The sequence below is a fragment of the Pristis pectinata genome, chromosome 10, assembly GCF_009764475.1.
Source record: "Pristis pectinata isolate sPriPec2 chromosome 10, sPriPec2.1.pri, whole genome shotgun sequence".
In the NCBI taxonomy this organism is placed as follows: Eukaryota; Metazoa; Chordata; class Chondrichthyes; order Rhinopristiformes; family Pristidae; genus Pristis; species Pristis pectinata.
In genome coordinates this window covers 12759979-12784711 of record NC_067414.1, presented here as the reverse complement: position 1 = coordinate 12784711, position 24733 = coordinate 12759979, and the positions used below count along the sequence as shown (strand labels likewise).

At 41.8% G+C, this 24733-nt stretch overlaps 1 protein-coding gene across 2 annotated transcripts in view; it reads left to right on the top strand.

The window, feature by feature from the left end:
- Positions 1 to 24733, top strand: part of pgbd5 (piggyBac transposable element derived 5) — a 62569-nt gene that overhangs the window by 19230 nt on the left and 18606 nt on the right. For both annotated transcript variants that reach the window (XM_052024708.1, XM_052024709.1), the window contains 2 exons: positions 12665 to 12799; positions 14647 to 14827. In XM_052024708.1, the coding sequence (XP_051880668.1) occupies positions 12665 to 12799; positions 14647 to 14827 (316 nt within the window). The remainder of the gene's footprint in view (positions 1 to 12664; positions 12800 to 14646; positions 14828 to 24733) is intronic.

Below are 24733 nucleotides of genomic sequence, written 5' to 3'. Positions count from 1 at the left end.
TCATTGGGGCCTCTTTTGGGGCAGGTTTGACCTGTACAAAGAGGACAGGTTGCACTTGAATCCCGGGGGACCAATATCCTGGCGGGGTTTGCTAAGGCTACTGGGGAGAGTTTAAACTAGAACTATTGGGGAGTGGGATCCGAACTGGAGAGACTGGGGAAGAGGTGTCTGGCTCTCAAATAGGGGAATCTAGTAGTAGGTATGTGAGGGAGGATAGGCAGGTGACAGAGAGGGGATGTGCTCAGACTGGTTTGAGGTGTGTCTATTTTAACGCAAGGAGTATTGTGAACAAGGCAGATGAGCTTAGAGCTTGGATAAATACTTGGAGATACGATGTGGTGGCCATTACAGAGACTTGGATGGCTCAGGGACTGGAATGGTTACTTCAAGTGCCGGGTTTTAGATGTTTCAGAAAGGACAGGGAGGGAGGCAAAAGAGGTGGGGGAGTGGCACCGTTGATCAGAGATAGTGTCACAGCTGCAGAAAAGGTGGATGTCATGGAGGGACTGTCTACGGAGTCTCTGTGGGTGGAGGTTAGGAACAGGAAGGTGTCAATAACTTTACTGGGTGTTTATTATAGGCCGCCCAATAGTAACAGGGATATTGAGGAGCAGATAGGGAAGCAGATCCTAGAAAGATGTGATAATAACAGAGTTGTTGTGATGGGAGATTTTAATTTCCCAAACATCGATTGGCATCTCCATACAGTGAGGGTTGTAGATGGGGTGGAGTTTGTTAAGTGTGTTCAGGAAGGATTCTTGACACAATATGTAGATAAGCCTACAAGAGGAGAGGCTGTGCTTGATTTGGTATTGGGAAATGAACCTGGTCAGGTGTCAGATCTCTCAGTGGGAGAGCATTTTGGAGATAGTGATCATAATTCTATCTCCTTTACGATAGCATTGGAGAGAGATAGGAGCAGACAGACGAGAAAGGTGTTTACTTGGAGTAAAGGGAATTATGAGGCTCTCAGGCAGGAAATTGGAAGCTTAAATTGGGATCAGATGTTCTCGGAAAAGTACGGAAGAAATGTGGCAAATATTCAGGGGATATTTGGGTGGAGTTCTGCATAGGCATGTTCCAGTGAGACAGGGGAGTCACGAGAGAATACAGGAACCATGGTGTAAAAGGCTATAATAAATCTAGTCGAAAAGAAAAGCTCACAAAAGGTACAGAGAGCTAGGTAATGTTAGAGATCTGGAAGAGTACAAGGCTAACAGGAAGGAGTTTAAGAAGGAAATTAGGAGAACAAGAAGGGGACATGAGAAGGTCTTGGTGGGCAGGATTAAGGAAAACCCCAAGGCATTCTACAAGTTTGTGAAGAACAAGAAGGTAAGATGCGAAAGAATAGGGCCTATCAAGTGCAGCAGTGGGAAAGTGTGTATGGATCCAGAAGAAATAACAGAAGTACTTAATGAATACTTTACATCAGTATTCACTACGGAAAAAGATCTGGGTGATTGTAGTGAGGACTTGCAGCAGGCTGAAAAGCTTTTGAGCATGTGGATATTAGGAAAGAGGAGGTGCTAGAACTTTGGGAAAGCATCAAGTTGGATAAGTCACTGGGACTGGATGAGATGTACCCCAGGCTGCTGTGGGAGGTGAGGGAGGAGATTGCGCAGCCTCTGGCGATGATCTTTGCATCATCAATGGAGACGGGAGAGGTCCCAGAAGATTGGAAGGTTGCAGATGTTGTTCCCTTATTCGAGAAAGGGAGTAGAGATAGTCCAGGAAATTATAGACCAGTGAGTCTTGCCTCAGTGGTTGGTAAAGTAATGGAGAAGATCCTGAGAGGCAGGATTTATGAACATTTGGAGAGGTATAATATGATTAGGAATAGTCAGCATGGCTTTGTCAAGGCCAGGTCCTGCCTTACGAGCCTGATGGAATTTTTTGAGGATGTAACTAAACGCATCAATGAAGGGAGAGCAGTAGATGTAGTGTATATGGATTTCAGCAAGGCATTTGATAAGGTACCCCATGCAAGGCTTATTGAGAAAGAAAGGAGGCATGGGATCCAAGGGGACATTGCAATGTGGATCCAGAACTGGCTGGCCCACAGAAGGTAGAGAGTGGTTGTTGAAGGGTCGTATTCTGCATGGAGGTCAGTGACTAGTGGTGTACCTCAGGGATCTGTCCTGGGACCCTTACTCTTTGTGATTTTTATGAACGACCTGGATGAAGAAGTGGAGGGGTGGGTTAGTAAGTTTGCGGATGACACACAGGTTGGATGTGTAATAGATAGTATAGAGGGCTGTCAGAGGTTACAGCGGGACATAGATAGGATGCAAAGCTGGGCTGAGAAGTGGCAGATGCAGTTCAACCCAGATCGGTGTGACGTGGTTCATTTTGGTAGGTCAAATATGATGGCAGAATATAGTCTTAATGGTAGGACTCTTGGCAGTGTTGAGGATCAGAGGGATCTTGGGGTCCGAGTCCATAGGATGCTCAAAGCGGCTGCACAGGTTGACTCTGTGGTTAAGAAGGCATGTGGTGTATTGTCCTTCATCAATCGGGGAATTGAATTTAGGAGCCAAGCGGTATTGTTGCAGCTATATAGAACCCTGGTCAGACCCCGCTTGGAGTACTGTGCTCAGTTCTGGTCACCTCACTACAAGAAGGATGTGGAGGTCATAGAGAGGGTGCAGAGGAGATTTACAAGGATGCTGCCTGGAATGCGGAGCACGCCTTATGAAAGCAGGTTGAGGGAACTCGGCCTTTTCTCCTTGGAGCGACGGAGGATGAGGGGGGAACCTGACAGAGGTTTATAAGATGATGAGAGGCATTGATTGGGTAGATAGTCAGAGGCTTTTCCCCAGGGCTGAAATGGTTGCCACAAGAGGACACAGGTTTAAGGTGCTGGGGAGTAGGTATAGAGGAGATGTCAGGGGTAAGTTTTTTACTCAGAGAGTGGTGAGTACGTGGAATGGGCTGCCGGCAACGGTGGTGGAAGCGGATACGATAGGGTCTTTTAAGAAACTTTTGGATAGGTACATGGAGCTGAGAAAAATAGAGGGCTATAGGTAAGAGTATAAATTTGGGCACAGCTTTGTGGGCCGAAGGGCCTGAATTGTATTGTAGGTTTTCTATGTTTGATCCAGTCACTATCACGTTAATAGGAGTATGCTGTGCCCAAATTTATACTCTATCTTCTTGCATTGTGAAGGCTACCACACTTCAAAGAGTATATAATTGGTTATAAGATGCTTGGAGTCATTATGAAAAGCCCTGAATAAATGTATGTTTTTTTATTTTCTGCCTGTGTTATGTTCTTCGCTGCACAGAGGAGAGCAAGTGCAGATTGGGTGTTTGCTTTGCTGCACATCTCCTTTCAGTCTGCAAATGTGACCCTAACTTTATAATCAATTGCCATTTTAATTTTCTGTCCCATTCTTAGCCCTGCCTACAATAAACCTCAATGGAAGCTGTAGAAACAATAATTCATCTTTATGTACAGTACAGCCTACTGGGATTTAATACAGTACAGCCTGCTGGGATTTAATAAAGAGCTTAACAATTTCAGAGCAAAACTACGAAGAAATATCAGTGCTTATTTCCCCTACCAGCTTCTAAAATAACCTGAGTAAACTATTTGCAAGTTTTTCTGACTTGTTGGGTACCTTCCCAGTGTACTTGTCAGGTAATTTCATTTCTTAAGGTTTGATCAAAGTACCTAGCTGTGCTGTTTGTGTTCGTTGCTGCTTTACAATCTCTCATGAATACAATATACAGCTCAGAAGCCTTTTCAGATTATCTAAGCCTCTGCTAAATCTCTTCCTGACCTTCACTGCTCATGTGATTCATAACTCCACTGCTCATTACTTGGGATTTCCATTCCTGGTATCAGTCTGATGAATCTGTGTTGTACATATTAACGTCTATTGCAGTCACTCAAACCTGCACACAATATACTCTAGGCCTTTGCATTTACACAGAATTCTGCATTATGTATAGTGATAGTTTTGCATAAATGCAAAACCAAAATAACAAGGCATTTGTAAAATGTACTACTTGCCTCACAGTCTCTCTCTAGCCCAATCTGCCATTCTCTCGGATATCTCCTCTGAGAGCAGGAGCAGTTTGGTTTTTCTGGGCCCAGAAGAATTACCTACAATCATCTGTCACTGTTTCGAGAGTTTGAGGAGTAACTGCACTTAGACTGGTTGGGATATTAAAGGGAGGAGGGAGTGAGAGGGAACTAGACATGGATGTAATTGTTGACTATGCAGAATTAAAGGTGGTATGCTTTTCAAAGGCGAATGTAATCTTTGAACCAGGACATTGCCTAAATTAATAATTTCTTCATTATTAGTTTATTCCCTGCTCTGTTTTAAAACCATGAACATTTTGTTCATACCTGGTTCAACTTCCATAAACAAAAATCACCTCATTGGAAAACTCACCTGTAAAACATCAATCACTCTCATTGTTGAAGTTCTTGATACCTTCTTCGTCTTTAAACTTTTGGGTTTCTGCAAATGACTAAAAATTGTAGAAGGAATGTTGATGTCTTGTGAAAAGCAATTTCTGATGGTAAGACACGCTGTCAAGCAAGAGCATTCCTTGAGCATTGCTCTGAGAAAGTTGACTGTTTCCCATTGCCTAAAATCATCTAGTTTCACCAGACTTTCCTGTGTAAAATTAGTTACTTTATACTCTCCTGGATTTTTCCCCCTACTTTTTTGTGATGAAGGATTCTTGCTTCACTGAACTTCATCCAAAATATTGTTGGCCACATTTGCATCCTGTTCACCTATCATCTCTGTACTCATTAACCCATTATGGCTAGTGGGGCAGATCTGCCCATTAATATCACAGATTTAAAACTATCACATATCTTCTAATCCCTCCATTGACTTGCCTCTTCCTCTCTGTAATTTCCTTCTGCCCTACAACCCTCCTATCCTTGAGCACTAGTTTTGGCTTTTTGTGCCGCACTGATTGGCGACACGAGACTGCAGATGCTGGATTCCGAAGCAAAAAAAACCAAGCTGCTGGAGGAACTCAGCAGGTCGGGCAGCATCTATGGAGGCAGAGGGATAGTCAACATTTTGGGTTGAGACTTTGCATCAGAATCTCAACCCAAAACGTCAACTATCTCTCTGCCTTCCCAGATGCTGCCTGACCTACTGAATTACTCTAGCTGCTTGTGATTTTCATTATTCTTCCCTAGATTTCATTTCTTCAGCTCCATAGACACTAGGCTTTGGAATGTCTCCTCTAATCCTCTTTATCTGTAAGTCTATTCTTTCAATTTGCTCCTGAAAAGCTACCTCTATTAGTCATCTGTCATAATACCTTCTTTGTGATCTAATGCTGTGTATTGTCTGAAAACTTCAAACTATCCTGGGACACTTTCCTATCTAGGCAGGATTTATACACATGTGTTTTCTCACATCACTAGTTTAAAGAGGGAAACATACTAAATAAATTTAAGAACGAAAGGAAGCTGAAAGGAGCTCACCATTTTCCAGTTGCAATTTAAATTACATGTGGGGGTGGGCAGCTGGCTGAGTGGGAAGGAAAGAAACAGGACTGTTCTTTAATTTCTCCACTACATTAATTAACAAGCCTTTAACTTCTTTTGCTGACTTTTCTAAAACACTATTTATCAATTAGTGCTCCTGGCAACCTATATTTAAATGGCCCAGGAGGCTCTCCACTCATCAAACCTGTGCCACCAAAATGCAATTATCTTATTACAGATCCCCTGCAGCATTGTTTGTTCACTTAGATCTATTCACTTATCACATGGTGATTCACATAATGCTTGCAGAGTTTGCATTAGCTCCCATTTTACTTGGGGCTCTTTGCCATATTTGGTTAAATGCTCTCTGTGGATGTAAGGAACAATCAATGTCAACTTGCCAATGGAATTCCATGTATGGCCAAGGCTGTCTGGAGCCAAGTGACCATAGCAAAGCCCCAAAAGAGCATAAGCTGGGTATTGCTGAGTAAGTGGGGCTTGCAGCACTGGTGGCCTTCTCCATTACTTTGAGATATTGTAGTAGACCCATTTAACTCTTGAATTTAGTTACCACGTTGCAATGTGAGAGGCTAAAATGAGATGAGGCAATTTGATATGCTTGGATTTGGCAGAGTTGGAAACCTTGTTGCTTGTCTGCACTTGGGTTGGGGTCTTTTGGTCTGACATCATAATGGAGGAGACAACTGAGGAGTGGCGATGGATCCCCAGTGCAAGTCATTGGTGCTGTATATTGGATCTGACGGGTCTGTAAATTTTTCATGAAGGATCCAATCTACCATTTGATGATCTGGCTGACTTTGTATGCATCTTTCACACATTCTGCCTATGTTCATAACAAACCACAGATCCATTTTGTCTGAGAAACTTGCAAAATTAAAGTAGCTAAAAGAAATTTAGACTAGTAAGGGCCATCTCTCAGCTTGCCTTCCTTTTCAACATGAAGTCATCATTTACTAATTGAGGTGGAAAGAAAGGATTAATGGTGAAACTGACCCCCAACCCTGCCCTGCTGTTATCAGCATCCTGAAGGTTGCCATTAACTAGAATTTCACCTTTAACAGCCACAAATATTGTAGCTATTAGAGCAGGTCCGATTCTGGGTTTCAGCAATGTGCTAAATGCTAGCATTGTCAGTGATACACGTAGAAGTATATAAAAGTATTTGGCAGAATATGAGTGGCATAGATAGGGAAAATAGTTAAAATCATTTCCCCTTGGTAGGGGTATCAAGAACAAGATGGCATAGGTTCAAGTTGAGAGGAAGGAGTTTTAAAGGGGACTTGAGGAAAGTTTTTATTTACAGGGTGGTTGATATCTGAAACATGCTGCCGGAGGAGTCATGGATCACAGCACAGAAACAGGCCCTTCAGTCCAACTCATCAATGCCAACCACGGTGCCTTGCTGAAATAGTTCTATTTACCTGCATTTGGCCCATATCCCTCTAAACCTTTCCTATCCACGAACCTGTCCAAATGTCATTTAAATGTTGTAATTATAGCTGCCTCTACCACATCCTCTGGCAGTTTGTTCCATATACTCACCAACCTCTGTGGAAAAACATGCCCCTTAGGTCCCCTTTAAATCTTTCCCACCTCACCTTAAACCTGTGCCCTCTAGTTCACAAGATCACAAGATAAGGGAGCAGAAGCAGGCCATTCGGCCCATCGAGTCTGCTCCAAGGAAAAGGGAAAAAGAAATGGGGTGGGAAAAAAAGAGAGAGAAAAAAAAAACTATTCTAATCCCATTTGCCAGCCTTATCCCCATATCCCTTGATACCCTGACTATTTAGATATCTGTCTATCTCCTCCTTGAACACCCCCACTGATCTGGCCTCCACTGCTGTGCGTGGCAAGGAGTTCCACAATTTCACCACCCTCTGGGTAAAGAAACTTCTCCTCATCTCTGTCTTGAAACTGTACCCTCTAATTCTAAGATTGTGCCCTCTGGTCCTGGACACGCCCACCAAGGGAAACAGCCTAGCCACATCTACTCTATCCTTACCTGTCAACATTTTAAATGTCGCTACGAGGTCCCCTCTCATCCTTCTGTACTCCAGCGAGTACAGTCCAAGAGCCGACAAACGCTCATCGTACTTAAGCCCTTTCATTCCTGGAATCATTCTCGTAAATCTCCTCTGAACCCTCTCCAACGTCAGCACATCCTTCCTAAGATGCGGGGCCCAAAACTGCGCACAGTATTCCAAATGAGGCCTCACTAGCGCCCCGTAGAGCCTCATCAACACTTCCTTACTTTTATACACTATACCTCTCGAGATGAATGCCAACATAGCATTCGCTTTCTTAACCACCGATCCAACCTGGTGGTTAACTTTTAAGGTATCTTGTATAAGTACCCCCAAGTCCCTTTGTACTACCGCACTATCAATCTTCTCTCCTTCTAGATAATAATCTACCCGCTTATTTCTACTTCCAAAGTGTACAACTGCACATTTCTCAACATTGAATCTCATCTGCCATTTTCTTGCCCATTCTCCTAAACTGTCTAGGTCCCTCTGCATTCTTTCTATTTCCTCTATGCTCCCTACTCCTCCACTTATCTTGGTGTCATCCGCAAACTTAGCCACACAACCATTTATTCCATCATCCAAATCATTGATGTACAAGGTAAAAAGGAGAGGCCCCAACACCGACCCTTGCGGCACACCACTAGTAACCGGTAACCAACCAGAACGAGATCCTTTTATTTCCACCCTTTGCTTCCTGCCAACCAGCCAATTCTCCACCCATTTTGCTACCCTGCCCATAATTCCATGACCTCTCATCTTATTAATCAGTCTCTTGTGAGGCACCTTATCAAAGGCGCTCCTTCACTGGGGAAAAAAGACTGTGCTGATCCACCCTATCTATGCCCCTCATGATTTTATAAACCTTCGTTAAGGTCACCCCTTAGCCTCCTCCACTCCAGGGAAAATAGTCCCATGCTATCCAATCTTTCCTGCTAATTCAAGCCTTCCAGTCCGACAAAATCCTTGTGAATCTTGTCTGCACCCTCTCCAACTTGATCACACCCTTCCAAGGAGGTGGTGGAATCGGATACAATTACTATGCTCGAGGCATTTAGACAGACATTTAAATAGGCAAAGCATAGAAGGATATGGTCATAATGCAGGCAAATGGAATTAGTGTAGATGGGCAAGAAGGCTGGTAAGGATGTGATGAGCTGAAGGGCCTTTTTATGTGCTTTACAACTCTGACTGTGATCCTAAGATATATTAAAACAAAACTCATTTTCAAAGAAAATGTCAACAAGCGACGTGGAATGTGTGAAACATATGAACTATGCAGTAAATTGTTCTGTTTTAAATGGGATTTAAGATGAATCAAAATTAATTTTGGCATATTAGTTATTGAAATCTGCTACTTGGTGAAATCGCATCGATGCTGTGAAGTAAGTGAACGGGTGAAAGGCATCAACCTGAAATATTAACCAGTTTCTCACTAGAATTTTTACAGAATTTTTTTGCTTTTATTTTGGATATCCAGCATCTGCAGTATTTTGGTTTTGTTTACTCTATGTATTCTGGTTGTATTGGAAAAACCTGATGTAATTGACAAGGGAGTTCTGCAGCATATGGGGCTGTGCAAGCGAACGCTGGAACCTACACAGATGTGCAATGCGCGTGAAAATTCCCCTGCACTTTTGCCAGGTAAATGAGGTGCAGTTAAGGTGCAGCCCTTCATTCTGAGTAGTAGAAGTAATTAAGATTGATTACATGAATACTGAGCCGATAAAATGGTTGGATCTGAGGTCAATTAGATTTGGACAATAAATGCTTGCTTTGCCAGTAACACTTCCATCCCATATTTAAAATAAGCTCTGTCATTGGAAGAAGCATTGGTGTTTGGTCCTATTCTCCATTTGGCAGTACTGAGACATCTTCTGTAATGACTCCAAATCTTAAAATAAAAGCTGAAAAGAGTTCTTAAACACCTGGATGCTATGATTTTCTTGGGAAAGAGCTTGCAATTTTTTAATGCTCTCATAGAAGAATCTTGTTTTCTTACTATATTAAAGGCTGTATATGAATGAAAGTGCATGACAAGCAGTACCTTGTGTCCTCAAGTTCTAAAATGGAGTCCATGTTACATTAGCAACTGTAGCAACCATTCCGTGCACAGCACATTGTAAAAACTGTAAATGGTAGAATTGGTTGAAGGAGGATTACATTTTTTCCGGATGTTCTGTTGAATCTTTCATATCCATCTAAGCAAGTGGATAAAGTCATAATTATGTGTTTTCATTGCAAGGATAATACAGTACTTTAGGCTGACAGCTCAGTACAGTACCAAATTACTTGTTTAATAATAGGCTTAAATACACAATCATCTGTCTCAGATTGGTGTACAACTGACTGAGGCAAAATAAACATTGAAATAGTTTAATTATTCACTGTCAACATTATATTGGTGTTCCTTTTGTATTGTTACTTCTGTTCAAATAACTGCAAAGCTCAATTGAAGTATGAAGCTCAATTTAAACTTGAATGCACCAAATATTCTCTAGAGTTCAGTTACCAGTCACCCTTGACAAATAGACTCTATATCCCTTACAATCAGGAATAAATCTGCCAAATATTTCATTATATTCAGGTACTTGGGGGCCTATAACAAGACTACTGCTTTAAGTAATCTCCATCCCCTTCCCCACAACCCCTCCCACTGCATGCTTCTTCTTCCCTTTCCTAGCCTCTTTTCCCTTTTTCTCCATACCTTTGACCCATCCCCCGATGGATCTGCTCTCCGCTCCTCCCCTGCACCTGCCTATCACTATCTCTTACCTGCATCTACCTATCGCCACCTTGTGCCCACCCCGCCTCCCCTCTTTTGTCCACCTATCACTGCTCTGCTTTTTGCTCCTATATATTGGGCTTCCCCTTTTCCTATCTTCAGCCCTGAAGAAGGGTCCTGACCCGAAACGTTGACCACCTGCTTTTCTCCACGGATGCTGCCTGGCCTGCTGAGTTCCTCCAGCAGCATCATGTTTTTCATCTAGATTCCAACATCTGCAGTCATTTGTTTCTCTACTACTGCTTTCTATACTTCAATTGTGGTTCTATTACATGCATCTTTTCTTATCTTTTTAATGCTTGTCCAATTATTGAAATTATTTATAAACCAATAACATTAACAATAAGGTACAACAAATAATTAGGAAGGCAGGCAGAATGTTGGCCTTTAAGGGGGAATGGATGGGACGATTGTCAGGAGTACTACATGTAATTTTGGTCTCCTTACTTAAATTTTTTAACATTCTCACCCATCTCTTCAAATTGCTCTGTGACCAGTCTGTAACTTCCAAAATACTCTGCTCCTCCAACTCTTGTCTCTTCATTGCTCCACCATTAGCAGCCATGCCTTTAACTATCAAAAGCCTAAGCTTTGAAATTCCCTCCCTAATCCTCTCACCAGCCAACCCCTCTCTTAACGTACTTTTTAAAACCCACCTCTTTGATCAAGCTTTTGTTCGGCTGTGTTAATATCTTCAGTGGCAGAGAGTCAAATTTTATTAATGTACCTCTGAAGAGCCTTTGGACATTTGCTACATTAAAAATAGTTTATAAATAGAACTTGGAAATAGAAGCACAAGTAGGCTGTTCAGCCTTTTTTACCTCAATGCCATTTTCTTGCACTAATCCCACTTTCTGTGATTCCCTTGATTTCTACCTTATTAAAAAAATATAGTGATTAATATTATCTGAAAATGAAATACTTGTCAGTTGCTGCTGTTGCTGGAGACGTAGTAAGACCTTATTAATTCTTTCAAACTCCAATTAGTACAGATGAAGGACCATGGCCAAAGCCTTCTCTGCCCATCTCAGCTGTCAGTGTCAAGGATCGCCTCATCAATTTGTGGTCAAAATCATGGTTTGCCTCTTGGTATGGAGGTCAAGGCAACTAAGTTGACCAACCAGGCTTTGCTCAATAAATATAAGCATACTTAACAGAATCTCTGTGAAATGGCTCACCCTTGCTTCAAATTTATTTGGTATTCTGAATGTGTGTAATTTTACCTGTACTGTCATAATTTTTCAACACATTTACAAAGCAGCAATGCTAACTGGCAATGTTTTGACAGCATCTCCACTATGATTGAAGATTGACAGATTTGGAACTTGGGCACTTGCAGAAAAGGCAAAGAAACAAAGTGGGAGTGCAAATCTCCAAATGGGAGGCTTATTGCACAGAACTCCTTCATGTCCACAAAACCAGCCACCTGATTTGAGTGCCAGTGAGAGCCTGTTTCACCCCCTGACCCTCTCTCCCTCACCCCCGGCACTCTTTACCACCCCTCCGACCCTGATTTAGATCTATTGAGATGAATTTCAAAAAATGCTGAAAATAATAGGTCAGTAAGCATCGGTGAAGAGGCAAACTGAGTTTCATCTTGATGGTCTTTCATTAGAATTTGGAAGGTGAAGAGATAATACTAGCTCCATGATGTAGAGGAAAGGAGAAAGGAAAGAGAGCTTAAGGGAAGAGCTACCACGTTGGAAGATAAAAACGATTAACTGACAAGAGGGGTGGTACTGCTGGATGATCAAGGGAATGGTGAATAACACAAGGTTAATTTGAAGGAGGTGAAGGTGGAAGCAGAATACTTGAGCAAAATTAACAAGAGTGCTGGAAATGTGAAATGCAAAAACTAATTATCTGGAATTGTTAAATTCATTCTTGAGTGCAGAGAGCAGTAATAAGCCCAGTTAGAAAAATAGGCATTGTTCTTCAAGCTAACATTGAGGTTTATTAGAATGGTACAAGAACCTGAGGCCAGAAAGGTAGATTGGAACAGGGGAATTAAAGTGGCAGGTAGCTGGAAGCTTGCAGCCATGCTTGAGAACTGCATGCAGGTGTTCTGCAAAATGGTCACCTAATTTGAGTTTGGTTTTCCTAAGTCGATGTGAGCACGTTGTGAGCAGCAAATGCAATAAACCAAATTGCTGCTTCGTCTGGATAGAGTATTTGCATTGTAATTATCGATTGTGTTGAGACAGACACATCACTCTCAAATCAAATGGAATTCCTAATTCATAGATTACTTTCATTGAGATTTTTATAAAATGCAAAATGAAATGAATTTATTTAAAAACTATATTGAGTTGCTTTTAGAGGAAATGTTAACCCTTTATTGAACTATGAATATGTATCATACTTCAGGTACTTCATGAACCACTAATTGATGAAGATCCGCTCTTCATTGCCATGTGTACAGACAGAGAATTACGTAAAAGGAAAAAGCGAAAGTTTAGTCTCTGGGTGCGTCAGTGTGCATCAACAGGCTACATCTGCCAGGTGATGTTTTTGAAAATGTTTTCTGCTTCTGTAACTGGATATTATAGCACATATAAGTATTGTAAGTTGGGGTTTTAAGTAAATGATTACCTAAAATTTGTTTTCACACTAAACTGCAATCTGCTCATTATGTTCCTTGTGCCCAAATCTGAATCATATCTATGCTAAGATTAGGAGTGGACTAAACACTGCCCCATGAACAATTGGAGAACTATATTAACTCTGTTCTCTATATTATGCCCCTGAATTTTTGTAAGAAGTACTTTCTGAGGCAACTTAACAAGTGCTTTTTAATTCTATGAAAAATTGTTTTTTCTTCTTGCTGCTCAATTTTAAATATTTCCAGAATCTTTGTTCATTTCAGTAAAGTAAATTATCACCAATAATTGTTCTGACTAAACTTAACTGGAAGCAATCTACATCTTTTAATGTCAGTATAATTTGTAAAACATAGGATGAGCATGATGACAGTGCAATCCCCTGTGGAACTTGATCTTTGTGAGCACAGTGACTGCCTGTTACTCATTCTTCTAGGCTATTATTTATTCTGTTTGATTAGTTTATAATGTAAATATAGTGTGAATTACAAGACTGGTCCTAGCACAGTGAATCTTGCTCCTTTATTCAGGAACAGATCAAGGTTAAACTTGTACTTTATATGACACCATTGCAGGGTTATTTGGCCACTTTAGTGACTACTTGGGCCACATGTGAGTTTTTTGTCCTCTGGGTTTGTCACCTGTCTAAATCTGCACTTGCTTTCTTTTTTGGAGATATGATGTCAATTTTCATGGCTGCTATTGGTGTGGGTTAGGGTTAGAGTGGGTCAAGTATGTGCAAGTATTAAACTTCCCGAGATACAAGGATCTTGCCTTGGCAATCTTGACCTTGTTAGTAACGTATGCTGGTTTTCTTTTGAACTGTTATATTTTTTAATGTGTAGCATAAAATCATAGCTGCCATAGAATTATTTGAAATAGATGGTTGCCATTGAGTCTCACTCTATCCTGCACCTCCCAGCATCCCCTCCACAAAGGTAAGGTTTCGCCATAGCCTTTGTAAAATGTCCCCTTTTAGGAATTTATCCAGTTCATTATTAAGTTATCTTTGAATCTGCTTCTAGTGCATTTAAGTCCCAGCCAGTAGTTGCATGAAAAAACACACCTCTAGTTATTTTGCCGATTGTCTTAACTCTATCTCCACTGATTAATGACTCTCTTGCAGCAGAATTATTTTCTCACCTGGTCCTTCATGCCATGAAACATTCTGCTCTTATTTCCCATTTCCTGCATCCCTGCCAGCCTTTCCAATGGCACATCCTAAATGTTCCATTGAATGTTTTGTCTGGCTCCTGTCCATCATTTTTCCAGGAGCAGAAATTCTGAAAAAAACCAAACCAGGTCGTACTTTTACTGAGCAAATTCCTTGTGTGTTGGAGGAGAGCTGAGGCACACATTCATTGTGTGGCACTCATTTTAGGAATATATGGATTGTCAGCTTGCAGCACACATGAGATAATTCCTTCTACTAGATTGACAGTAAGGACAGTGAAATAAAATGCAGACATTTTTAAAGAAGAATATTTTAATCCCTTTGGGATTAAATATGCAAGTTTTTACAAAAAGAATTGATATGCTTGGAAAGCAAGATAGTAACTGAATGAACTGCAATATTTAAGAGATTAGCACATTTCAAAAGACAATTTGTTTTGAGAATGGAGGAGGTAGCAAAAGTGTGTGTGTTCTCCCATGGAATTTCATGTTGCAATGAAATCTTTTGATCGTAATGGTGCTCTTGAAACATGTTAGATTTTTAAAAATCTTTTCTTCTCTCCTTGTTTCATTTAGATTTACATTCATTTGAAGGAAGGAACAACTTCAGATGGGTTGGATACTTTGAAGAACAGACCACAGCTACACAGTCTTGTAGCAAAAAGCCTTTGTCAGAATTTGATGGGAAAGAACTACATCATATATACTGGCCCCAGCATTACCAGCTTAAATCTTTTTGAAGAGTTTGAGAAAAAAGGTTTGTTGTAAAAGTGTAAATTATTGTGGCTAGTTCAGTACTGGGAAGTTTTCAAAAGTTAAAGAATTGTTTTGCTAAGTTTGTATTTTGGCCCTTTTGTCATTGAAACCTCTAAAAGGAGATTTTCTTCATTAACGTTTCATCTTAAATTTTAGCTATAATATTTTAAAGAAAGAATGCAAGTAAGAAGTCTGAAAATAAGTGTTTATTCAAGATGGTGCTTGTTATAGATAATAAGAAACATTTAAAAGGAAGACATGAGGAAAGAGTGGAAGATTATGGTGAAAATCTGGTGGAGAAGGATGAGAGGAAGCTAAAGTGGATCTTGAGTGCTGACATAGACTGGCCAGAGTGAACAATGTATCGCCATGCATACATTTCTACACAGAATTACTCGGATGCTATGGCCCAAAAACTGGTTTGATACCTTTTTTAATGGTATTAAAATAGCAGTATAGGTCACCCAATGTTGTTTGTGGAATTCCCATAAAGGTTGAGATCTTTGACTGCACATTTACACAGCAGTATTGTCTGTTTCCCTGTGTAATGCTGTGCTATGACAGCAGAAATTCCAAGCCTTACGAGTCTAAGAATTGATTAAACAAAAATAAATTCCATCCTGCGTTACAAGGTCTTGCAGCTGTGATCTATGTAGCCAGTCCTTGAGGGGGTATACCACAATACAAGTGGTACTCTTCCATCTACGGGGGACTGTTGAGTAAATGGATGCTGCAGTGATGGTTGACAATGTGGTGCTGGTGGGGGAATGTCCCCAAGAGTCAGAAGAACCTAGATAGGCTGATGACTAACAGCATCAACAAGGAGCCATGTTCATAGGTCAAGAGAGCCATGAAGACCCTCCTTGGCTACAACCAGGTATTCTTGGCCAGTGATTGCTAGGAATTAATGCCACAGGAGTACTGTCTATGAGGAAGCCTCTGCAGGGTAAATCCCTGTGTTTGCTCTGCCTAGATTTATAGGGCGAAGAAAAAATAAATTCTCTCTTTGAGAGTGGAGTTTGGGTGACCTCCCTAATGCAGCAGTGAGCAGGAAAGAGACGTGGCAGAGATCATCAGCAACAGCCTAGAATATCCCTGAGAACAGGTAACTGAGAGTGACCATGGCCGTGACCTCCAGGGGCAAAGCAGTCCATGCAGAGTTGTATTTGAGGTTGTTGAGGCTCACAAAACTGAGGCCAAAAGAAATGCAATTTGGATATTGTCTCTTCTTCAAAAAAAAAGAGCATGGTTTTGGGGGAAATGGGTTAATGAAACCTGGTTGTTCTGTGAGTAACCCTAATGATCACAGTGTGATTGAGTTCAGTTTCAAATTTGAGAAGGAGAAGCTGATAACTGGTGTATCGATATTTCAGTGGAACAAAGGAAATTACAGTGGTATGAGAGAGGAGTTGGCCCAAATTGATTGGAAGAGTAAGCTAGCTGGAGGGTCAGCAGAGCAGAAATGGAAGGAATTTCTACAAGTAATAGGGAAAATGCAGGATAGATATATTCCAAGAAAAAAGGTTTTGAATGGAAAAAAGGCACAAATGTGGATAACGAGAGAGGTGAAGGCTAAAATAAAAGCAAAAGGGAGGGCATACAAGGAAGCAAAAATTAGCGGGAAAACAGAAGATTGGGAAACTTTAAAAAAACCTGCAGAAAGAAACTAAGAAGGTCATTAGGAAAGAAAAGATGAATTATGAAAGGAAGTTGGCAGATAACATTCGAAAGGATACTAAAAGTTTTTTTTAAATATATAAGGAGTAAAAGAGACACAGGTTGATATAGGACCAATCGATAACGGTACGGGAGAGATTATAATGGATGATAAAGAGATGGCAGAGGAACTAAATGAGTGTTTTGCATCGGTCTTCACTGTGGAGGACATCAGCAATATACCAGTTAGTCGGGGGTCTCACGAAATGGAACTGAGTTCAGTTAAGATTACTAGAGAGAAGGTGCTAGGAAAACTAAATGGGCTAAAGACTGATAAGTCTCCTGGACCGGATGAGGTGCATCCCCGGGCCCTGAAGGAGGTGGCTTTAGAGATAACGGAGGCATTGGTGATAATTTTCCAGGAATCGATAGACTCCGGCATGGTTCCGGAGGACTGGAGGGTCGCAAATGTAGTTCCGCTGTATAAGAAGGGTGGGAGGCAGCATAAAGAAAATTACAGACCTATTAGTCTGATGTCAGTGGTGGGAAAGTTATTGGAATCAATTCTCAAGGATGAGGTTGTGAAATACCTAGAGGTGCAAGGCAAGATAGGTCCTAGACAACATGGTTTTGTGAAGGGAAGATCCTGCCTGACCAACCTATTGGAGTTTTTTGAAGAAATCACAGGTAGGGTGGATAAGGGAGAGGTGGTAGATGTTGTGTATTTAGACTTTCAAAAGGCCTTCGACAAGGTGCTGCATAAGAGACTGATTAATAAGGTGAGAGGTCATGGAATTACAGGTAGGATAACAGAATGGGTGGAGCATTGGCTGGTTGGCAGGAAGCAAAGGGTGGGAATAAAAGGATCTCGTTCTGGTTGGCTACCGGTTACTAGTGGTGTTCCGCTGGGGTCGGTGTTGGGACCGCTTCTTTTTACCTTGTACGTTAACGATTTGGATAATGGAGTAAGTGGTTTTGTGGCTAAGTTTGTGGATGACACCAAGATAGGTGGAGGAGTAGAGAGTTATTGAGGAGACAGGAAGGTTGCAGAGAGACCTAGATAGTTTAGGAGAATGGGCAAGGAAATGGCAGATGAGATTCAATGTTGAGAAATGTGCAGTTGTGCACTTTGGAAACAGAAATAAACAGTCAGATTATTATCTAGAAGGAGAGAAAATTCAAAGTACAGAAGTACAAAGGGACTTAGGGGTACTCCTACAGGATACTTTAAAGGTTAACCACCACGTCGGATCGGTGGTAAAGAAAGCGAATGCTATGTTGGCATTCATTTCGAGAGGTATAGTGTATAAAAGTAAGGAAGTGTTGAAGAGGATCTATGGGGCACTAGTGAGGCCTCATTTGGAATACTGTGCACAGTTTTGGGCCCCATATCTTAGGAAAGATGTGCTGATGTTGGAGAGGGTTCAGAGGGAATTTACGAGGATGATTCCCGGCATGAAAGGGCTTACGTATGATGAGCGTTTGTTGGCTCTTGGACTGTTCTCACTGGAGTACAGAAGAATGAGAGGGGACCTCATAGAGACATTTAAAATATTGAAAGGACTGTACAGAGTAGATGTGGTCAAGCTGTTTCCCTTGGTGGGTGAGTCCAGGACCAGAGGGCACAATCTTAGAATTAGAGGGTACAGGTTTAAAACAGATGAGGAGAAATTTCTTTAGCCAGAGGTGGTGAATTTGTGGAATTCTTTGCCACGTACAGCAGTGGAGGCCAGATCATTGGAGGCGTTTAAGGAAGAGATAGATAGGTATCTAAATAGTCGGGGTATCAAGGGATATGGGGATAAGGCCAGAAATTGGGGTTAGAATAGCTTTTTTTGCCCCCCCCTCCCCTCCCCCCAAATTTCTCATTTCTTTTTCTTTTTTTCCCTTTTCTTTGGAGCAGACTCAATGGGCCGAATGGCCTACTTCTGCTCCCGTGTCTTGTGATCTCTTGTGATCTTGTGTAATGAGAGCCAATTAAGTTGAATTTCATCCTGGAGATATTTTATGTGTTGCACTGTTGATGTCATTTGGGAGAGTTTTTTTGCCACAGAAAAGGTTCTAGGGCAAATGAAAACCCTGTCAAAGCCAGGTATTAAATTTCCCAAAAGGCATTGTTGGTATTGGTTTATTATTGTAACTTGTACTGAGGTACAGTGAGAAACTTGTGTTGTGTACTGATCATACAGGTCAATTCGTTAAACAGTGCAGTTACATTCGAGTTAGTACAGAGTGTATTGATGTAGTACAGGTAAAAACAATAACAGTACAGAGTAAAGTGTCACATCTACAGAGGAAGTGCAGTGCAATAAGGTGTAAGGTCACAACAAGGTAGATCCTGAGGTCAGAGTCCATCTCATGATCTACCTTGACATGCTGGGTTGTGTCCACAACTCTGCGGTTTCTTGCGGTCCTGGGCAGAGCAGTTGCCGCACCAAGCCGTGATACATCCAGATAGGATACTTTCTATGGTGCATCAATAAAAGTTGGTGAGTGTCAAAGGGGGCACACCAAATTTCTTTAGCCTCCTGAGGAAGTAGAGGCGCTAGTGAGCTTTCTTGGCCGTGGCATCTACATGATTTGACTGGGACAGGCGAGGTGCACCAGTATGGGTCCAATATTGTTTGACTCCAGGTTAAGCTTTTTTTAAGTTGTGTGTAAAATTTCAAGCCCTATGAGTCTAAGAATTGATTAACCAAAAGGTTTCCATCCACTTTTGCCATTTTCTTTCCTTACTACCCATGAAGGAATTAAGTTTTGCATTGTCATACCATGTCCATTAGCTCTCTGTGGTGTAAACATTAGTAATTCTTATAGAAGCTGTTGTTATTTTTATATCCACACCACATATTAACCAGGAACCAGGATATACCACTGAACAGGAAGTATGGACTGGAAATTTGGTTGATATCTGTTTTATTCCCCCGCCCTCACACCTACAAAGGACAATATCCCAGCAGAGACCATATAACTCAATACAACTTTTTTTTTTACATATTTCAAAAATTTGTTCATAATATAAAAATGTATAAAAAGGAATAAACACACTGCAAAAACCTCTTTGCTGTATGGTCACTACATTCACCACATATAATAACAAGAGAAAGCTCTTCCCACAGCAAAGGATTTCAGCAAATAAATGCTTCACATTACTTAGTTAACAATACTAACGGTTCTGTTTTTACTTGATTATACAAGTCCCACATAAGTAGAGCATCAAAAAATTTAGTTAAAACTCCGAGTGTTCCTCTCCATGGAAGTCTTTAGTAAAATGCAAATTTTTTTTTAATATTTCCAAACTAAACTTTAGTCATAATAAAAAATATGTATACAAAACAAAAAACAGTGCAAAACTTTTACGTTCATGGTCATTACATTCAGTAGTGTTAACTTATTTTTTTTAAAACCATAGCATCATTGCCACTCATGTGGTCCCCTGGGGTGATATGCCCTTTCATTGTTTAAGGGGCTTCCCCACCCAAGAGAACCCTAGACTGTGGTCCTTTCCCACAGAGCCTTTGCATTGGCTGCACCAAGCTTCAGTGCATCCGTCTGCACCCTACTCCTGCAACCTAGAATGTGTCAGTTGGCAGCATTCCCTTACGGACATCTCTCTGTGCTGAAAGACCAACAAGTTTCGGGCAGACCAAATGGTGTCTTTCACCGAGAAGATGACCTTCCAGCAGCACTTGATGTCCGTCTCAGTGTGTGCCCCGGGAACGGCCCATACATCAGAGAGTCTTCTGTTACGCAGCTGCTGGAGATGAACCGAGACAAGGACCCTTGCATCCTTCTCCACACCCTCTTAGTAAATCCACAGTCTGCAAAGAGGTAGGTGACTGTCTCTTCCCCACCGCAGCTGTCCTGAGGGCAGCGTGCATTGGGGATGATACGTCATCTGTACAGGAAGGATCTGACTGTGAAGACCCCTCGCACTGCCAGCCAAGCGAGGTCTTGGTGCTTGTTGGTAAGTTCTAGCGATGAGGCATTCTGCCATATGATTTGGACAGTTTGCTCAGGGAACCACCTCACAGTCTTGATAGTGTCCCCAACCTGCAGTGTCTGCAGAATGTTCTGTGCTGACCACTGCCTGATGGGCTCTGGGTCAAAGGTGTTTGCTTGGAAGAACTCTTCCACAAAGGGCAGGCAGTGGGGCCAGAGCTATCCTCCACAACATCAGGGACAGGTAGAACCTCAGCAGGTAGTGAAACTTAGAACTTAGAACAGTACAGCACAGGAACAGGCCCTTCGGTCCACAATTAGTAATGAAATGCCCAACTAAACTAATCCCTTCAGCCTACACAATGTCCATATCCTACCATTTCCCTCACATTCACGTGCCCATCCAAGAGCTTCTTGAACGCCCCCATCGTATTTACCTCCACCACCACCCCAGTCAGCGCATTCCAGGCACCCACCACTCTGTAAAAACAAAACTTGTCCTGCACATCACCTTTGAACTTGCCCCCTATCACCTTAAATGCATGCCCTCTGGTATTAGACATTTCAACCCTGGGGAAAAGATACTGACTATCTATTCTGTCTGTGCCTCTCATAATCTTATGAACATCTATCAGATCTCCCCTCAGCCTCTGCTGTTCCAGAGAGAACAACCCAAGTTTGTCCAACCTATCCTCATAGCACGTGCCCTCTAATCCAGGCAGCATCCTGGTAAACCTCTTCTGCACCCTCTCCACAGCCTCGACATTGGTTTATTATTGTCACTTGTCTTGCATACCATTCGTACAGACCAATTCATTACACGGTGCATTGAGGTAGTACAGGTTAGAAACAATAACAGAATACAGAGTAAAGTGTCACAGCTATAGGGAAGTGCAGGGCAGGTAGACAATAAAGTGCAAGGTCATAAGGTAGATTGTGAGGTCAAGATTCCATCTCATCATATAAGGGAGCCGTTCAGTAGTCTTGTCACAGTAAGATAGAAGCTGTCCTTGAGCCTGGTGGTATGTGCCCTCTGGTTCCTGTATCTTCTGCCTGATGGGAGAGGAGAGGAGAGAAGAGAGAATGACCCGGGTGGGTGGGGTCTTTGATTATGTTGGCTGCTTACCAAGGCAGTGAGAGGTAAAGGCAGAGGCCATGGAGGGCAGGCTGGTTTCCATGATGTGCTGGGCTGTGTCCACAACTCTCTGCAGTTTCTTGCGATCCCAGGCAGAGCAGTTGCATCCAGATAGGATGCTTTCTTTTCCTTCTTTTTCAATCTTTTTATTAGTTTTCAAATTAATACAGGTTAATATATAGCGTCAATGTTTGTACACGTAATACAAAGCGATCAGGAGAACAATCATGGCATAGATAATCATAAAGAACAACAAAATATAAAAAAATCTGTATATCCAACGATCTCTTAGTAAATGAATATAATATAAAAGAAAGGAAAGAAAAAGATTTATTATATAAATAAAAAGAGAGAAAAAAAAATCCCCAAATCAATAAGAAAAATTATAAACAATATATAAAACAAAACTAAACTAAACAGAAAAATTTCAAAAAAAAAACAAACAAAAAAAAAAGAAAAGAAAGACTGGACTAAAATTTCTCAGTAGAAACAGAGCAATATTATGTCGTCAACTCCGTTTCTCTAAGTTGGAAAGTTATTGAAAGGGGATCTATATCATGTGAAAATATTGAATAAATGGACTCCAAATATCTTCAAATTTAAGCAAAGGATCAACAGTACCACTCCTAATTTTTTCCAAGTTTAAACATGATATAGTTTGAGAGAACTATTGCAAAGTAGTAGGGGATATTGGATCCTTCCATTTAAGCATTAGGATGCTTTCTGTGGTGCATCAATAAAAGTTGATGACTGTCAAAGGGGACATCCAAATTTCTTTAAGCTCCTGAGGAAGTAGAGGTGCTGGTGAGCTTTCTTGGTCATGGCGTCTACATAGTTGGATCAGGACAGGTTATTGGTGATGTTCACTCCTAGGAACTTGAAGCTCTCAACCCTCTCGACCTCAGCACCATTGATGTAGACAGGTGCATGTACACCACCCCCTTTCCTGAAGTGAATGACCAGCTCTTTTGGTTGTTGTCATGACACTGTGTTACTAAACTCTATCTCCTTCTTGTACTCCGACTCATCATTATTTGAGATACGGCCTACTACGGTGGTATCATCTGCAAACGTAGATGGAGTTAGAGCAGAATCTGGCCACACAGTTATGAGTGTATAGGGAGTGGAGTAGAGTAGGGGGCTGAGGACACAGCCTTGTGGGGCACCAGTGTTGAGAATAATTGTGCTGGAGGTGTTGCTGCCTATTCTCACTGTGGTCTGTTGGCCAGAAAGTCAAGGATCCAGTTACAGAGGGAGGTGTTGAGTCCCAGGTCTAGGAGTTTGGTGATGAGTTTGCTTGGAATTATAGTATTGAAGGTGGAGCTGTAGTCAATAAACAATAGTCTAACATAGGTATCCTTACTGTCCAGATGCTCCAGAGCTGAGTGTAGGGCCAGGAAGATGGCATCCACTGTAGACCTGTTTCAGCAGTAGGCGAATTGCAGTGGGTTGAGGTTGTCTGGCAGGCTAGAATTGATGTGTGCCATGACCAGCCTCTCAAAGCACTTCATGATGGTGGATGTCAGAACCACTGGTCGGTAGTCATTAAGGCATGTTACCTTGTTTTTCTTAAGTACCAGGATGATAGTGATGATAGGGTCCTCTGATTGAAGCAGGGAGAGGTTAAATATGTCTGCAAATTCCCCCACCAGCTGATCAGCACAAAATCTGAGAACTGAATGCAATACCCCAGATGCTGCCTAACTAAAGTTTTATAAAGCTGCAGCATAACTTCCTGACTCTTGAACTCAACGCTTTGACTAATGAAGGCAAGCAGGCCATATGCCTTCATTACCACCCTATCAACCTGTGTACCCTCTTTCAGGGAGCTATGAACTTGGACCCCAAGATCCCTCTGCTCATCAACACTGTTAAGGGTCTTGCCATTAACAATGTACTTTCTCTTTACATTTGATCTCCCAAGGTGCAACACTTCACATTTGGCCGGGTTGAACTCCACCTGCCATTTCTCCGTCCACATCTGCAACTGATCTTTATCCTGCTGTATCCTTTGCCGGTCTTCTACACTATCCACAACACCACCAATTTTCGTATCATCTGCAAACTTACTAACCCACCCATCTACATTTTCATCCGGGTCATTTATATACATCACAAACAGCAGAGGTCCCAGTACGAATCCCTGAGGAACATCAGTAGTCACAGGCCTCCAGTTACAATGAGTCCCATTGACCACTACCCCCTCTCTTCTACGGGCAAGCCAGTTCTGAATTCAAACGGCCAATTCACCGTGGATCCCATGCATCTTAATCTTCTGGGTGAGTCTCCCGTGAGGGACCTTGTCAAACGCCTTACTAAAATCCATGTAGACAACATCCACAGCTTTACCTTCATCAATCACCCTCATCACCTCGTCAAAAAACTTAATCAAGTTAGAAAGACACAACTTGCCCTGCACAAAGCTATGCTGACTGTCCTTAATTAGGCCATGGTTTTCCAAATGCTCAAATCCTATCTCTACAGTTAGCAAGTGGGTTAGCAAGTTTGCAGATGACACAAAGATCGGTGGTGGTGTGGATATGGGGAGGGCTGTCGAAGCTTGCAGAGGGATATTGATAGGATGCAGAGCTGGGCTGACAAGTGACAGATGGAGTTCAATCCAGAGAAGTGTGAGGTAGTACACTTTGGAAGGACAAACTCCAAGGTGGAGTACAAGGTTAATGGCAGGATTCTGGGCAGTGTAGAGGAGCAGAGGGATCTGGGGGTTCATATCCACAGGTCCCTGAAAGTTTCCTCACAGGTGGATAGGGTAGTTAAAGCTTATGGGATATTAGCTTTCATAAGTCGTGGGACCGAGTTTAAGAGCCGCAAAGTAATGATGCAGCTTTACAAAAGTCTGGTTAGGCCACACTTGGAGTACTGTGTCCAGTTCTGGTCGCCTCATTATAGAAAGGATGTGGAGGAATTGGAAAGGGTGCAGAGGAGATTTACCAGGATGCTGCCTGGATTAGAGAGTATGGATTATGAGGAGAGACTAAAGGAGCTAGGGATTTACTCATTGGAGAGGAGGATGAGGGGAGACATGATAGAGGTATACAAAATATTAAGAGGAATAGATAGAGTGGACAGTCAGCACCTCTTTCCCAGGGCACCAATGCTCAAAACAAGAGGACATGGCTTTAAGGTAATGGGTGGGAACTTCAAGGGAGATAT